Below are 17,754 nucleotides of genomic sequence, written 5' to 3' on the forward strand. Positions count from 1 at the left end.
TGGCGCAGGGGTAGCGGCTTCGGCTGCCGATCCCGATGATGCTATGAGACGCGGGTTCGATTCCCGCCTTATCCACTGAGCTTCTATCGGATGGTGAAGTAAAACGTCGGTCCCGGTTTCTCCTGTCTCGTCAGAGGCGCTGGAGCAGAAATCCCACGTTAGAGGAAGGCCATGCCCCGGGGGGCGTAGTGCCAATAGTTTCGTTTTTACATAGCCGACCGGCGCACGACACCTTAAAATGACTCTTCGAATTGAGCGATTATCATTGAAACTTTATGTGTTGTAATTGGCTCATGATAAAAAAGTAAAACCTTGTTACTAGACTTTCTCGGCTGTATTTGCAATTTGTTAAATACACTAAAAACCACGCAACCACACGCTCGCTTGCAGTGAAGCACGAAGGAAAAGCACCACGCACGCACGCACGCCCACACACGCGCACTTCGAGAAGAGAGAGAGACTTAGCAAAGCGCCACAGCGAATCACGACAGGATGGCCACACTGCGCCGCACGTTGCCCTGCTGGTGGATGTTGTCGATCGAGGACCACTTTTTCATGCCGTTCTTGAGCGCCTCCGCCGTGGCCTTGTCCTGCATGACGCGGCTCATCGCCTCCAGCTTCTGGGCGCGCTCCTTCGAGAGGGGTTCCGTGGGGAAGGAGAGTTCGTTCGCTTCGGCGAGGGTTCGCAGGTCGAAGTAATACTTGGCGTACACGGACGAGGGCACGTTGATGTTGAACTGGAGCAGTTCGAGAAATTGCCGTTCGAGCTCGTTCATGTCCTCGACGGTGATGTCCTTGAGGATCTGGCAGTAGTCGACGTTCCAGACGGCCTGGTCGTCCCAGACCTTGGAGGCGAGCAGGATGGCGCCGAGGACTATCCGCTTCCAGTTGCAGGGTGCGATGTCGAGTTCGGCGTACGTGAGCAACCGTTCCAGGTAGATCAGCGTGATGATGGCACATTCGGCGGTGAGTTGGGCCGCGTTGAACAGCGTCCGGACAAACTTGTAGATTTGGCGATGTTCGGGGTTGTGCGCGTCGTAATCTTCGGGCACCGGGTCCCGGGTGAGTGGGTGCAGCTTCTCGTCGAAGATGTCTATCCGCCGCTCGCTGGTGCGCGTTTTGATGTGGTAGTAGATGGCGAGCGAGACACACTTGACCGTGTTCTTCAGGTTCGGCTGGGAGACTGTCGAGTCGTCCAGGTAGATGGTCGAGCAGGAGCTGCTCTTCTTGAGGACGGGTGGTCCTGCGGAACTGGAACCGCCTCCACCGCCACCGCCTCCGCCTGTGCTGCCCTGGCTGGCTGCGATCTGGTGCTGGGACTTTTTCCTCGTCATACCGTTTTCGAGGCTCTGCTTGGACCGCTCGAGGAACATGGTCCCGGCCGACGGGTCCACCGACGGATCGTGCTCGCCGTCATCGCCCTCGCGCTCGGAAATGTGCTGCAGGTTGTTGGTCGAGAGTTCCCCCTCCGGCAGGTGCTCCTCAAACACCGGCGTCTCCTTTGCCTTTCGCGTCGGCGGCGGACTCGAGTACGAACAGCACGAGTTTTTGTTGCCCATTTTTTGTTCTCGTCTAACTTCTAGCAGATTCTAAACTTTGTTATCCTATCGAGACACACACACACAAACGCAGAGCTTCTACAGCGCAAAAAATTGGTCGTCGAGCATGGTTCTTCCCGTTTCCTTTCGTATCACTCTTTTTTTATTTCATGCAAATGCAACTCTCTACGTTCTACTTTTGGCTTATCTCTTCTCTTATCGCACTTTCTCTGCCTAATCGCGTCGAGTCTAATCTGATAAAAAGCAGCAGCTTGCCAAATCTCTCGTTTGTGCCTTCTTCCCTGGGGTCGGTGACTAATAACGGAAAAAAAAAATCGTTACGTTACAAAACTGGAGAAAATCAGAATTTCGTGTTGCGTTCTTGTTTGCCTAAATGTATAAAAATATATCTAAAGATCTTTAGTTTGACTAGTACACTCTCTCCCTCCAAGGTAGCGCTAAGTAACTTGTTCTGTACAATCTTAAGCGGTAAAATTTGGCACTGGATCCGCCCTTGGTATGGCCTAGAATCAAGCACTTTTTAAAGTTTAAATAATCTTCCCTACAAAACAACGAAGAAACGATTTCTTTTTTCGAGCTGCGGTTGTGCGTTCGGTTTCCGGAAGGGGGCGAGAAAAAAACGGAAGAGCAGATTCTATGGTCACCACCGCTTTCAAGTGGGGATGCTGGACAGGCAGCGAGCGCGCCGGGGTTGGTCGTTATCGAGCACCGCAAAATTGGGTCCTGAAAGCAGAATGGGGAAAAGAGGGGGGTTCTTGTTAAAAAAGAGGTAATAATATTCATATTTATATGGGCGGGTTGCCGAATAAGAAAGCTATTTTTGGGATGGCCCAGACCGCGGTCGATAGGATGAGTTGGTTTGAATTCTCGTTTCAAAGGGAAAATTTTAGCGAAACCCTTTCTAACATCCTGAAAGACTTGCCAGCAAATTTAGCATTCAACATTCAAACAAATGAATTCTTAATTACAGAAACCATTTACAAACGATGTCCTCCATCAAAATGGCCAGCGCCTGTGGATCACGTCTTCATGTTCCGTGCGCCGCCGGTTCGTGATCCGTACGTTTTAATCTCTGAATGGCTCCACACCGCTATTTAGGGGGGTGTTCCGTGTAGCACTCCGTCTATGCAGGGTGTAATTCACATTTACCACAACTCGAACCGTGTTAGGAAGAACGTCTTGTCTGGATTATATCAAGCACAGTATTTTTTTATTCTTAATTTTAATTTTTTTTTTATAAGTTTATCACGAAAAAATATCCGAACTGATCCTCAAAAAAACATTTAAACACAAATAAAAACAAATTACAAATTCATCAAAAAGTTACAATTTTATTCACTGTGCATAACAAATTGTGGCGGCGGCACGCGTCTCGTTCCGCACTGTTGTTGCCAGCAGTAGCAGTCTGGCTGGAGGAGTGTTGCCAAAAAGGCGATACCCCCTTTGGATGAAATGGCTCAGTCTCACGTTCATTTTTGTGTGTGTCTACAGAAAACACTCTCATAGTACTAACGTCGTGACGTGGTCTTGGTATTGTGGCGATGGTGTGGCATTCTGGGAAGAGCAGTTTGGAAGTTGTGGTTTATTTCTTTAATATTTTTTTTGTATAAAAAACATGAAAAAATAATATCATTACGATCTTATCCGTTTTCTTCCCACTAAAAATATTTAAAATGAGATAATAATATCATAGATCTGGCCACCCTGTATGAGGTTGAGAGCATTTAAATTACATTTACATATTTTTAAAAACCGAAATCTTTGAAAAAAAAAAGTTTCGAATAAATGATGCAAACGACAGTATTTTTTTAAATTATCAACAGTTGGATGTAAAAAGTATTAAACAGTAGTACACTTGTTTTTAAATAATAAATTTTTAAAAAAAGTAAGTAAAAAATAGCGGAAAATTCTTTTTTTCGGTACTGTGCTTCGACATTTCCCAATTGGTTCAATCACGCTTAAAACTGAGTGCGGAATTCAAAAATTCTAACTATTCTAAATTTGAATAATCTAGACTCTGAAATTTTAAAATTTACTAATGCTATAACTTTAAACTCTAAACTAATTCAAAAAATTTCATATTCTCAAATTCTAAAGATTAAACAATTTTAAAATTCTAGAATTCTAAAAAAAATAAAAAAGATATATTTTTTAATTTTGAAATTCAATTTCTCTATCTTTTTTTTTGTTTCCGAGGTATGACCATTTCAAAAAAAGGTTTTTTTTTTGAAAAAAGAAAATGACGAAAAACGCAAAACTTTGGGGTGGTGTCAAAAAGAAAGGGTGGTCCAATTTGGTTCAAAATCGGGTTTCTAAAATTTTTGATATCGAAAGTTTTCACCAAATTTGAACTAGATCAGAGAAAGTGCAAATGACCTATATTTTAGGTTAGAAATCCAAATTTAAAGAAAGATGGAAAATTAAATTAATTCTTTATTCTTGATTGGATTTTTGACTTTCGAATCATTAGGCATATTTTATTTAAAGTTTTTGGCCCAAAAAACCAGGAGGCAAAAAAATAATTTTTTCAAAAAACTTCTAAATTTCAATGGAATTTGAACAGTGATCAGCTGAAATCAATTTAAATTAATTTAACTGGATCGACCAACGAAATTTCAATGGTTATTGGTTAACATTCTATATTAACTAATGCAGGTTGAAACAATGAATAGTTGCAGAGAAATTTAATTTTGAATCCAAAAATTAGTGGTGCTCTGGAGTAACCATGGGCGTTAGAAGGTTAAAAATCTTTTGATTTTTTAAAAATTGTCGATGTTTATTATTGCAATTTTTTTTCGCTAAAAGTTACATTTTTTGAAAACTAATGATTGCAAAACATCTGAACTAGCGAGGGGGGGCCCCCTCGACGAGGGACAAAAACTTGGAAATATATTTGCATCGGCCTTAAGATAATAAAATTCAGAATTTTTGAAAATCAAATTATATTGAAAAATTTAATTGAGGAATTTAAAAAATAAAAAAAAACTAGAATTTTAAATTTTTGTTTTCTTGATTTTTTTTTCAAATAAGGATTTTGTAAATTATGTTTTTTTTTAATTTTTGAATTTTAGAATTTTAAGTTTTTTGAATATATTACTGATTTTTAGATTCATAAATTTTTGTAAACAGTCCAGATTCGATTATCCGAAGGCCTCGGACAAGTTTCACTTCGGATAATCAAATCGCGTTTTCCGTTGTCTTATTTTTTATTCTTAAGCTAAACTATGACCCATAAATTACCTTAAAATGATTCAGAACGTTCAAATCCAACAGGCGGCTTTAATGGCATTGATGAAATATTGAAAAAATGCATTTACAGTCCTGACTCGATTATCTGAAATCCTTGGAAAAAAATCAATTCGGTTCGGACATTCAAATCTTCGGATAATCGAATCACGAAAAAAATTGTTTACTGTCTTATTTTTGACTGTCGAGCTCAAATATGACCCCTAAACTACTATAAAGCGATTTAGAATGTTTAAATCCAAGATGGCGGTGATGAAATATAAAAAAAACCGCATTTTGTAATTTAATGAGCAATTAATAACTAAAATTTGATTAAAATGGGGTCACACAACTCGAATTTTATGTTAACAGTAAGAAAATAAAATAATATAATTTTTTTTCGTGATTCGATTATCCGAAGTCCTATACAAACTTTCGGATAATCGAACTTCGGATAATCGAGTTTGGACTGTAGTTGTATTTTTAAATGTCTAAATTCCTGATTTTATTTTAAAAAAATCCCAATTTTAAAATATTCGATTTTTTTAATGTTTGTAATTTTGAATTTCTTAACTCCTAAATTTTTATATTTCTGTGTTTAAATTTTGTTCTCACCAATTACCAATTTTTTATGTTGATTAAGGCTTATTTAGGGAGCCCCAAACATTCATTGCCAAAAAATCGACCAAATCTATGCGAAATGTAGAAAATTTTCGTTTTCCTCTTAAAAAGGTGGGGCATCAACACTTTTTGATTTGTAAATCCGTTTAGTTACACCATTGCAAAATAAGACGGGAGCGTTCTGGTAAAAAAACAACAATGTTATGGGTTCAATCAAATTAAAAAATGGCTTTAAAAAGCTCGAATAAACAACAAATTATTCTAAAACTAAGAAATTGAGCTCTTCAAAAGCATTTTTTCTTGATTGAATAAAAATTCTCAAATCACCCTATTGATGCACCAGCTACTTTTAAAGCTCGTGCCAGCTGATTTTGTGGGTTAGAGTAGCATGTTTCACACAGACAGAATGATGGTCCATTCTCGGTTACGTCTCCGCTTTTTACCCCACTCGCTCCCCTGCTCAAAACTGGGCCAGTAGTTTTACGATGCTCAACAAAGTCGAAAAAGGATGGCGTGTCTGCAGTCGATTCATTTGTCCTCTTGTTTTTTTTTATTCTGAAAAGCGCCGCTGAAGACCATGTTCGGCACTTGAAGCGTTGCTCGACTCGACCCATTTGGCACGCGGACAGAGGATTCTCCGCCGGAAGTATGCCCGCGGATTGGGTGGAATTTTCGTGCTGGTCTTGGTTTGTGTTCTTTTCCCACACTTGCAGTAATGAAGTGAGGTAAACGGATTATTTTGATGAAAAATTAAAGTTTTTTCCAGAGTTAAATACTTTGTTTTCGAAGAAGTAATACCAAAATTTATTTAGATAACTTTATTGAAAAAAAAAAACATCTAAAAAATTCACCCTCGATTCCCCACTCAATGCAGTTCAATTCTTTTTATTTGGGGATCCTTATTTTAAAAAATGGAAAGAAAGCAACGAGTTGTGCTGGAAATAGGTCACAGTTTTCACTCTATTTACTCAGGTCAGGGGTTTATGATCTCTGTATAATACGAATTGCACATGGAACTGTATAAAGAAGTAATGCAAAATTTGAATGATGTTGTTAAATCAAGCACGAAGAAGTTCATCGATTGACATTTTACTTTTAGTAACAAACAAGCTTATTTCAAATTGTTCAAAAGGTCTTGAAAACATAATTTTCTGCAACCTTGACCCAATATTGGTTCCGCTCCAATTGCACTCAATATTTGCAATTCCAATTGAATTTCCTTCGATTCTCCGCCGGCGCTTTCATTATGTTCCCTACCCAAAGAACTGTTTCTCTCAGTGCAAATAACTAGACCCGCTGATAATGCCATTTGCAGGCTTAGTATTTGCTAAAATAATTAAAACAAAATTAAGCAATCCCACAAGCGCGCCCCTCTCCTCCAGCGAATTGTCATATGTCTACAAGATTATCAGCTGGCCAAATAATTAGCTGAGAACATTTGCGCGTGCACTTAAATGAAGTAAGGAATGCCACCTTAATTTACTACTTTGTGTAGTTCATAATGCCAATGTGGTTCTAGGTTGTTATCGGGTGATGTAAAGTTGGTTTTTATTTGATCAGGTTAACTTTTAATTTAATGATAAAATTGTTTTTTTTATCACCGAATCGACCAAAAAATCCCTTCTGAAGAAACTGATTTTCGAAGAATCTATGACATTTCCCCGAAACCCACATTCCCGAAGAGACATTTCCCCGAATGCCACATCTCCGAAAAGACACTTTCCCGAAATGTCATTTACCCGAAAATCATTTCCCCGAACAATCCATTTCCCCGAACGGCCACATCCCCGAGTGGCGACTTCCCCTAAAAACCATTTTCCCGAATGGCCACTTTCCCTAATATTCCACATCCCTGAAAATCATTTTCCCGAATGACCATATTCCCGAACGGCCATTTCCCCGAACGCCACTTCCCCGAACCCGGTCAGGCGGGTATGGCCGTTGCCCAGAACCGCGCGCGCGGTTCTGGGCAACGGCCATACCCTAGAGCGTCCAATTTCCCGTCCCGGGAAAAAAATTCCCGGGAATTCCCGGGATTTCTCGAAAAAAAATATTTCCCGTTTCCCGGGAAATTTGTAAATTTCCCGGGAATTCCCGAAATTCAAGCGGAAGTATACATTTTCTCAACTTTCTGGTACATTTTTTAAACTTTCAAGAAAAAATCTAATTAAAAAAACTTATTTTAATAAATTTAATTTACTGTTCTTATTGAACTTATCAGTTCGTCTAAAAATTTTATGTCAAGATTTATTTCAGATGATAATAATTTCTGAAGCATTCACAACTAGGTATAGATCTTGTACGATATTATGAATAAACTTACGATATTAAAAATAAACTATTAAAATTTTGGTAAGCATTTTAAGCAAAAATTCTTGTTATATCATTTGAAAATAAGGTAACTCTTCCTGCCAAGATCAAAATTGATTTTTTTTTGTTTTGTTTCCCATTACCAAATTATTAGGTTAATTTGTTCAAAAGTATTCGAGAAATTACAGTCAAAAGTTCAAAATTTATAGAGCACTTGAGCTACACTCAAAAAAATGAGTTCGCGTAAACGTGAACAGAGCTCATGCCAACGGGAACCAGGAAGAAAACTATTCAACTTTTATAGTTCATTGCACCATGAAAGTAAACAGTTTTCTTCCTGGTTCCCGTTGGCATGAGCTCTGTTCACGTTTACGCGAACTCATTTGTTTTAGCGTACCAAGGGCGTAAAGTTTAAATCTGAAACTACTAAACAACTTTTTTTTCTATGAAAATTCTTTTTACCGAAGTCTTTTATTAGGCCGAATCATTAAAAATATCATTAAAAAACTACTTCAAAAAATGTAAACATATTTCAAATACTCGCTCCAAACATTTGAAAACTGGAAGTTGTAATTACATAAAAATGGTATTTCGAGTGAATAGCAGATTTTTAAGGTAAATTCAATGCTTATATATTTATTCAGGAGATTAATCCAGTAAGATTTGTTCTGAATAAAATATTTGCCATGAAAAACATACACCTGGCTATTTCTTATCAATACAAAATACTAATCATTATATTTTGAGCGAACGAATTTAGAAAATTTATATATTTTCCTGAAGTTGTATGTTTTTTTTTACAAGCAGCCAAGGCATTAAGTGAACCTTACACTTACTCTGACCATTAGAATTGCTATTTAATACTATTTTGTTGCAAAATATTGACCAAAACCAGGATCAGAACAATTTTCGATTAATTTAGAATTTCCCGGGAATTCCCGGGATTTCCCGGGAAATTTGTTGAAAATTTCCCGTTTCCCGGGAATTTAGTAACCCCGGGAAATTGGACGCTCTACCATACCCGCCTGACCGGGTTCGGGGAAGTAGCGATCAATGAAGTATCATGTCCACAATTGAACGTTCAAAAAATTCCGAGCTTCACTTGAATTTTGAATATTCAAATTGATGTAAGTGCGACAACTGGCCAAAGGGATTTCAGGTCAGAACATGTTTGCACACGTTCAGGCCCGACTACCGCAAAAAATTGTAATTGTTACTCGGGACCTTAGCAACCAAAATCAGCTGTCGAGCTTAAGTATAGCCCCTAAACTACTTTAAATTGATTTAGTAATATTGAATCTAAAATGGCGGTTATGAAATATTCAAAAAATGTATTTTGTAATTTAATAATCAACTATTTAGATAAGATTAAAAGGGTTGATTGCAGAACTCGAATTGAAAGTAAAAAAATAAAAAAATCCAACCAAAATTGATAAAGAAAAATCAGTTCAGTCAAACAAAATCTAGAACAAACAAAATCCTGCGCATCGAGTCGTCGCATAAAGCTATCGTTGCTGTTCTATCCTTACCACGTAGATACCGTTTTGGAAAATTGTCCTTTCTGAAAATGGCCGCTACAAAAAAAAAAAATCTTTTTTATGGAACGTGGATGATCTCAATACCCAGCACTCTTGAAGTGTCCGCGTGGTTTATTAATGGCCTGCTACGGTTATTTGTTTTTTTTAGTCTTACAAAACACATAATTTATTATTAACGCCATACTTTTATAAAAAAAATCCCTAAATAACAATTTAGTTTATAACTAGGTTATCATTCGGGAAATTTGATTTTTTGGTGAGGTAACCATTCGGGTAAATGTAAATTCGGGAAAACGACAGTTCGGTAAAATGGCCATTCAGGTAAATGACATTCGGGGATATGGAATTTTCGGGAAAATGATTTTCGGGGATGTGGAATTTTCGGGAAAATGATTTTCGGGGAAGTGGCACTTTCGGGGAAATGATTTTCGGGGATGTGGAATTTTCGGGGAAATGATTTTCGGGGATATGGGATTCGGGAAAGTGGGATTCGGGGATAAGGGATAAAACCATTTTCGAATGGTTTTATAGCACTTTCCTATGGACAGCCCCCAAATTTATATGAAGACCAAGGTTTCGATTAATTCAACCATATCATGTTAAATTGCAATGCTTTCACTAAGAATATATTTTTTGAAAATATAGTAAGAAACCATTCATAAACCACGTGGACATATTTTTTTTAATCTCAGACCTCCCCCTCTCGTGGAAAATTTTCATACAAAATAAATCTTTTTTGAATGGAGCGTGAACAATCGCTGAACCCCCCTCCCCCCGGGTGTCCACGTGGTTTATGGATGATCCCAAAGTTTCAAAGTATAAATATGTACTTAAAAATTGTTCACAAAAACCGTAATTTTCGAAAATACTCAAATTTTCAAAATGTACAATATGGGTATCAAACGAAGCGAAATTTTAATGCTTCATACATACATTCAAATTGTGTATGCTTCATACAAAATTTTGCGTCGTTTGATATCCATATTGCAAATTGAAAAAAAAAGAGATTTTTTAAATAAGGTATTTTGTATTTTTTTATTTTTTACAAAAAAAAACTCTAATCAAGTGAAAAAACAAACAAAATTTCGCTTCGTTTGATACCCATATTGCACATTTTGAAAATTTGAGTATTTTCGAAAAACTTTGTAGACATGTTATCCTAGGCCTATATAAGCCATTTTTGTGTATATGGAGCTAATTGTACTCGAAAATAACATTTGAGAAGGGCGTAAGTTATTTAGATATTTTTGTATTCTGTAATTTAAAAATGACTGTATCTCGAAGCCGTTGCATCGTATCAAAAAGTGGTCAAAGACAAACTTGTAGGAAATTGGACGGGCTTTCTGAAAAAAATACACTGAAAGAAAAATACACGACACATCTATGAGATTTTTGGATTTTTAAGTCTAAAACTTAAATTTAAAGGTGATGTCACGATTTTTTTTCGTTCAAATTTTTTGAGGAAATAGCCTAAAATGTTACAAAAAGAATCACGAAAAATGCAGGATGGTATGTCTCTCCTAAAAAAATCCAAAAATCATTTACTAAAACTGTTTTTTTGAAAAGTGCTCTAAACGTCAAATTTTCAAAAACTGAGAGTGGGAATCGATTCTCCAGACAATTTTACATAAAAGTCTCCATATTGACCATTGTCCTAAGTCCAATCCTTGCGAAGTTACAGCGGTTTTAAAAATAAAAATGCTGAAAAAACAGCATTTTTGGTGGTTTTTGGCATTTCCTATATGACAGACTTGATTTTTAAACCTCGAAAATATTTTTACCGGAAAGCTCGTCCAATTTTCCATAAGTTTGCCTTTGACCACATTTCAATTGGATGCATGGGCTTACTGATATATGCTCATAACTTAAAACAGAATATTTTTTTCAGTGTGGTAGAAATCTTGATAGTAAATCATCTTACGTAAATATTAAAACGAGTAAAATTGAAAAGGTGTCAAAGGCAAACTTATGGGAAATTGGACGAGCTTTCCGGTAAAAATATTTTCGAGGCTTAAAAATCAAGTCTGTCATATAGGAAATGCCAAAAACCACCAAAAAAGCTGTTTTTTCAACATTTTTATTTTTAAAACCGCTGTAACTTCGCAAGGATTGGACTTAGGACAATGGACAATATGGAGACTTTAAGTAAAATTGTCTGGAGAATCGATTCCCACTATCGGTTTTTGAAAATTTTGACGTTTAGACCACTTTTCAAAAAAAAAAAAACGGTTTTAGTAAATGATTTATGGATTTTTTTAGGAGAGACATACCATGCTACATTTTTCGCGAGTCTTTTTGTAACATTTTAGGCTATTTCCTCAAAAATTTTGAACCAAAAAAAAATCGTGACTTCACCTTCAAATTTAACTTTAAAACATAAAAATTTAAAAATCCCATAGAAGTGACGCGTATTTTTATTTCAGTGCATTTTTTTCAGAAAGCTCGTCCAATTTCCTACAAGTTTGTCTTTGACCACTTTTTGATACGACGCAACGGCTTCGAGATACAGTCATTTTTAAATTACACAATACAAAAATATCTAAATAACTTACGCCCTTCTCAAATGTTATTTTCGAGTACAATTAGCTCCATATGCACAAAAATGGCTTATATAGGCCTAGGATAACATGTCTACAAAGTTTCATTGAAATCGGAGGGGGTCGGGTACAAAAGTACCAGAAAAATTCCTGATTTGAGCTGGAATTGCTCATATGAATTTCGTTTGATACTCATATTGCAAATTATAAACATTTTAGTAATTTTGAAAAAATATGGTATTTTGTGAAAAATTTAGTACTTAAAAAAAAATCTAATAAAGTGAAAAAGCATAGAACTATCGTTATCGAGTCTCGATAATTTTATCGTTAACAACCTTGATGGAGACTTGTATGGCTTTTTTGGAACATAAGGAATTGATAGACACAAAAATACAATGAAAAACCGATTTGCAAAATTCTAGAGAATAGCTCTGTGCAAGATTTGAAAAAAAACGTAGTTTCTCAAAAGGGCTTTCAAAGGAAAAATAAATAAATAAAAATTTACTGTTTTTTGCTGTTGTGTTCAAACCTTTCCCCAACCATTAAACCAAAACAGAGCCTACAGTGGAGTGACAATAAAAAAAATCGATCTCAGGGATACTCCCTGATTCGATTCCTTTGGCAAAAATAAGTACCTGTGAAAATTTGGAGCGAAATCGGTTAAGGTTTAAACAGCTTTAGATCGTTAAAGTGGATGAAAAAAAATAAATATGCATAAATATGCAAAAAATTATCTTACAATCGCTAATAACTCGTCTCGTCACCTTCTCGTGGAATTCTGATTTTTTTGCTTTTCTCCATACATTTTTGCAAATTTTCTCATACAAGCTTCAACGACCAATATCGACCCTTAAACGGTTTGGCTCAAAATTGTCAGTTTCTTATTTTTAGCTGAAGAATCGAGCCAAGGTTCTCTCTTAAGATTTTCCAAAATTTTCAATTTTTCTTGTCACCCTAGTGTACAGTCCTCTTGACGCCACATAAGCTGCCACACCGGGATTAGGGATGTTCCACTTCAATTTCTTAGCCAGAAATCCGATAGCCCCTGCTTGACTTTCGCCCTAATTGGTGCTTGAGCGTTACTTCGTGCGCTCTCATCGCATCAGCGCCTAGAGGTGACACGGAGTACAATAAAAAAAAGAACGACCCCGCATAAAGAGATTAGCCCAGCGGCAGCGTGACCTGACCAAACTGACCACCTGTACGAGGCGCGTCGTCGCGGTGTTGCTTTTCACGCTACCCCCCAATAAAGCGAGGGTAACTGGCTCTGTAGTTGGATTATTGTTTTTTTTTTGTAACTCAAACTAAAATTTAGCTAAATTAACTTCGAAAATTTTTCAATATCAGCAAAATTAAGCACCGAAATAGACCCCCTTTACCTTGATTTAAACAAAGTGCCAAACAGCGATTACGATTACCGCATAATTACAGCCCGCGGCAGGCTTGGTGACTTTTTGTCGGTCGTGGGAAATTACATCAGAGCATTTGCCTGGCACACTCGAGAGGAGGGCCGCCTCCTTGCGATAAGCGCGGGACCGCTCACAAAACCTGTCCTCGAACCAGTCTCCGTCAGGGGTGACTCAGAGATGTGACGATTTGGACAGGTGACAGTTTTCACATGGAGAAAGGATTCGAATGATTGTAGGAACATTTGATTAAATTTACGTTATTTTTTTGTTAAAGTTATGGTAAGCAAACAGCAATTATTAGAAAAGTTAAGTTTTTCATTGTTTTGATCAGACGCCCTCAAAATTCAACATTCCTGAATGAAGCCAACCAGAGTCATTTGAAAAGAAAAAAAAAAGTTTGGTCGCAAACGTGTTTTTGCCACAGACGAGCGATTAATTCCCCGAAAGTCGAATGGCATAAGAAGTAGCTTGAGCACAATCAAACGTACGCAGTCATCAATCGTATCAAATCAATTTGATTGCTAGAAGCGAAAGATTTTGTGTTGTTAGCACTGTAACAAATGATACAATAAGTATCGCCAAGTCGAACTGTTCTTTACTTGTAATAGTACACGAGAGGTATTTCCATCATCTTAAAAACCCTAAAAAATCACTTTTTAAAAACATTTGGAAACATTTATTTGCAATTTCATGATCATGATAATTTTCCTTGCACATTCCGGAAATTCCCCTGCTGGCCAACCAGTTACGGAGTGGTCAGATTGGGTCAATGGACGTTGAACCGCAGGGTGACCACTCAAAACCCCATTTTAAAATTCCCGATCTTTCTCCGACTTTTCCATAGAACCAAAAATTTGGCATTTCTTTTCTAAATAAATATTTCAAACAAAAAATAATTGAATCAAGACTAACATTTCAAAAGGGCGTAATATTGAATGTTTAATCCTTTTGAAATGTTAGTCTTGGTTTAAAAATTTTGAACATATTTTTTTCGAAAGGATCGGAAATTTCACGACTGTTTCATATTTTAACATCGAAAATCGGACCATTAGTTGCTGAGATATCGACGTTAGAAAATGGTGGTGTTTTTGGGTGAGACTTAAAAAACATCAATTCTCCTGTTTTTAAACCTCAAAAAAGATGATAATGTTATGTTAAAATATTTTTTTAAAAATTGGGCAAACATGGGCACTAATTTTAAAAATGAATAACTGCGACTATTTTCAAAAAAGTTATTTAAAAATGGCTATAACTTAAAAACAATGCACTTTATCAAAATTGCACTAAAGTACTTATTGATTGCAAATTCGATTTTACATCGAAAAATGAAGTTGAAAAATGTTTGCGACCAATATTTCGATGCTTTGAAAATTTTTTATTGTTTCAAAAAATCATAACTCGGTTAAAGATGTTTCGCACATTCTGCAAATTTCTGAAAAGTTGGCATTTGATGTCCTCTAAAACAGAAAATGAAAAAATTTAAAAATAATGTTTTTTGCAAATCAAGTTTTAGTGAAAATTTAAAATCACCAAAAAATTTTTTACCGTGTATTATTTTTTTCAGTGTAGTCCATTGCCGAAGACACCAAATCGATCAGAAAATTCCTTCAGAAGATACAATTTTTTTTAATATACACATATCATTTTTGTATGGACAGTAGGGTGCCCAGAATATGGGACTTTTTTTCAAAACCTCGCTCCACAAGCTGAATATTGTTCCTTGACCTATTTTAGGACTCTGGGCCAAATATGAGCAAAATCGGTCATCATTTACCCATTGATACTCGGAGGTGAAGTTTGTATGGAAAAAATCGAAAAAAGGTAAGGAAAACCCAAGTTTCTTACGGTTTGGTCTCCACAGGGTGCTACTCCCATCTAAATATTCCCAAAAGTGAGATTCTTATTGAAAAATTTATGCTCTACAGCTTTGTAGAACATACCAAAGCTGTAAAATTTGATCCTAAAAGTTATTAGCGATTTAAAAAAGTCATTTTTGTATGAAAAACATTTTTTTCGCCAACTTTAGGCTCGGGTATCAAAGGGTTAATCTCAACCAATTTCGCTTTTTTTTACACATATGCTTAAAATAGCCAAAAAAACCGTTTTCCGCTTGTGGAGCAGGGGGTCATTTTTTTCTGGGCACCCTAATGGACAGCTGCAAAATTTGTATGGAAAATTATATGGACAAACTAATGATGCAAAATGACAGGGTGACCACTGAAATCCCATTTTCAAATTCCCGACTTTTTCCCGATTTTTTTCCAGACTTTTCCAGAAAGCTCAATAATAATAATAATAGGCATTTCTTATCTAAATAATGAATTCAAACAAAAACTCTATAAGAAAAGTCAAAATCAACCACCGAAATTTATTAAATTAATTTAAAAACATCCAACTATTGGTAATTTTTGTAAACACAGAAACTGAACAACTAATAAAAAATAGTTCAAAAATGGAAATTCATTATTATGATTGAGTAGAAACACAAACAATTAGTCTTCAAAAAAATCGAGAGTTCAACAATACTTATAACTTTCATGATATTTTTTAAATTGACAAACGTTTAGTTTTTGATACTCCGTTTCAACTGGAAATTGCATAAAGTTAAAGATAATTGAATTTAAAATTTTATTCCTATTTCTCCCACTTATTTTAAGCAAAATGTTCGAAGAGAAAAAATGTTCAAACAATTTTACCGTAACTCAAAATTTCTTGTTTTTTTTTGCAATTTCAATATTTTCATCATGTTTTAACGCTTACACTTATACTCACAAAAAAAGTTCAAGGGCAATATTTGGAAAAAATATATTTGAAATTACTTAATGAATTTAGTTAAACAATTGAAAACATTTGCAAAAAAAAACATTGCCAAACTCAAGTTGAAATCAGTTTTCAAATATACAATCTATGTGACAAAATTAAATAGAATCATAACTCTAAGCTGGGCACCAGACTCTATTTTTATATTAGTTTTTCATTAACTTTACCTCTTGTTGATAAACAAAAATTAATAGAGATCATTGGATTCATCTAAAAAATATGAAAATCGGTGTATTTATTAAGATTTTGAATGTCTTAAACAGCTATTCCATACTTAAATATATTGAAATTGTGGAAAGATCCTGAAATTTAAAGTAATTTACAAAAGCAGAATTGAGTGAATTTAATTTGAAAATTGTACACAATATAACAAAATTATTCAAGAGTTAAAATTAATTTTCAAACAAGTTTGCTTGGAATTCCCGACTTTTCCCGACTTTTTGACAAAAAAAATCATAAATTCCCGACTTTTTCCCGATTTTTGGCGGATTTTGGCGAATTCCCGACTTTTTCCCGACTTTCCCGATTTCCCGACTTGAGTGGCCACCCTGAAAATGGCTTTTTTGGGCTTACCGAAGGCACCAAAAAAGTTTCAGCAGGATTAAAAAATTCAAAAAATATCGAATGTACGAAATCTCAGAGAATTGCGAATTTATCTCATTTAGATCGGAATTTTTTTTTCAATTCGGTTTTATTGGTGAATAATCAAGATACAATGAGTTATTTTTAAGTGCATAACAGAGTTTTGGAGTTCCTTACAGCTGTGTGTTGCATCATAATCCATTTAGGAACAATTATTTCTTTAACTGAGGCACTAGCAAGAGTAAGAAAAAACTATAAAAAAAAACTTACAGAAATTGCAGATATAATATTTATTACGATTTTTAATGTCTTAAATGGCCTTTTAATTTTAAAATAGATTAAAATAGTGAAAGGAACCTTAAACTTAAAATAAGTTACCTGAAACAAATTAGCGAGTTTAATTTGAAAATTGTAGAAAATATGACAATATTATTTAAGAGTTAGTAAATAATTTTAAATGTCGGATTCCCGACTTTTTGACAAAAAACACAAATTCCAGACCTTTTCCCGATTTTTTTTTTGCGGATTTTGGCGAAGTTTGATATGCCGCATGATAGGGTTCTTTGCACATTTTGGAAGTGGCCACAGTGGCCACCGGTAACCGGTTCCAAAGTAGCCACGTTGGATCAAATGACGTCGGCATGTCACCTAAGATAATCATGATTTGCAAATTCCATGAAGTTTGATAGGCAACATGACGGGTTTCACTATAGAAACGTTTAGGTGATACCCTGGAACCTGTTCCGGATTACTCACAGTTGGCCGGAACCGAACCAAAACATTCAAGGGCGTATGTAGTGTCACTTTATAATGATTTACAAATAAAACCTTCCAAAAGAATGGCAGAAGTGTCGATTTTCTAACAAAAACTGTGAAAATTATGTTTTTGGGATGTTCCGGGTTTATGGAACCGGTATCCATTTTCCTTTCTTACGGTCGAATGATCGAACATCGGCTAAAGTTCCTAATTTTGACAGGCAAAAACATGTCTGGGAAAACCGTGGCCGCGTAAAAAAAAATCACCCGCCGATGTGCCTTCCGAGCGACGATGCTAAAGATAGAATGGATAATCTTTCTATGTTGCTCAAAACTCAGGAACAATAAAATTAATCAAATAAAATCAACTATGTCTGATAGGAAACAACATCAATTC

The 17,754-nt window shown here is 35.9% G+C and overlaps 1 protein-coding gene across 2 annotated transcripts in view; it reads right to left on the minus strand.

Annotated features, from left to right (window-relative positions):
* Positions 1-276: 276 nt before the first annotated feature.
* Positions 277-17,754, minus strand: part of LOC6054263 (cyclin-Y-like protein 1) — a 65,380-nt gene continuing 47,902 nt past the window's right edge. For both annotated transcript variants that reach the window (XM_038255016.1, XM_038255015.1), the window contains one exon: positions 277-2,282. In XM_038255016.1, coding sequence (XP_038110944.1) covers positions 483-1,559 — 1,077 coding nt within the window. In that variant the 5' untranslated portion in view covers positions 1,560-2,282 and the 3' untranslated portion in view covers positions 277-482. The remainder of the gene's footprint in view (positions 2,283-17,754) is intronic.

Source organism: Culex quinquefasciatus, chromosome 2, assembly GCF_015732765.1.
Source record: "Culex quinquefasciatus strain JHB chromosome 2, VPISU_Cqui_1.0_pri_paternal, whole genome shotgun sequence".
Taxonomy (NCBI): Eukaryota; Metazoa; Arthropoda; class Insecta; order Diptera; family Culicidae; genus Culex; species Culex quinquefasciatus.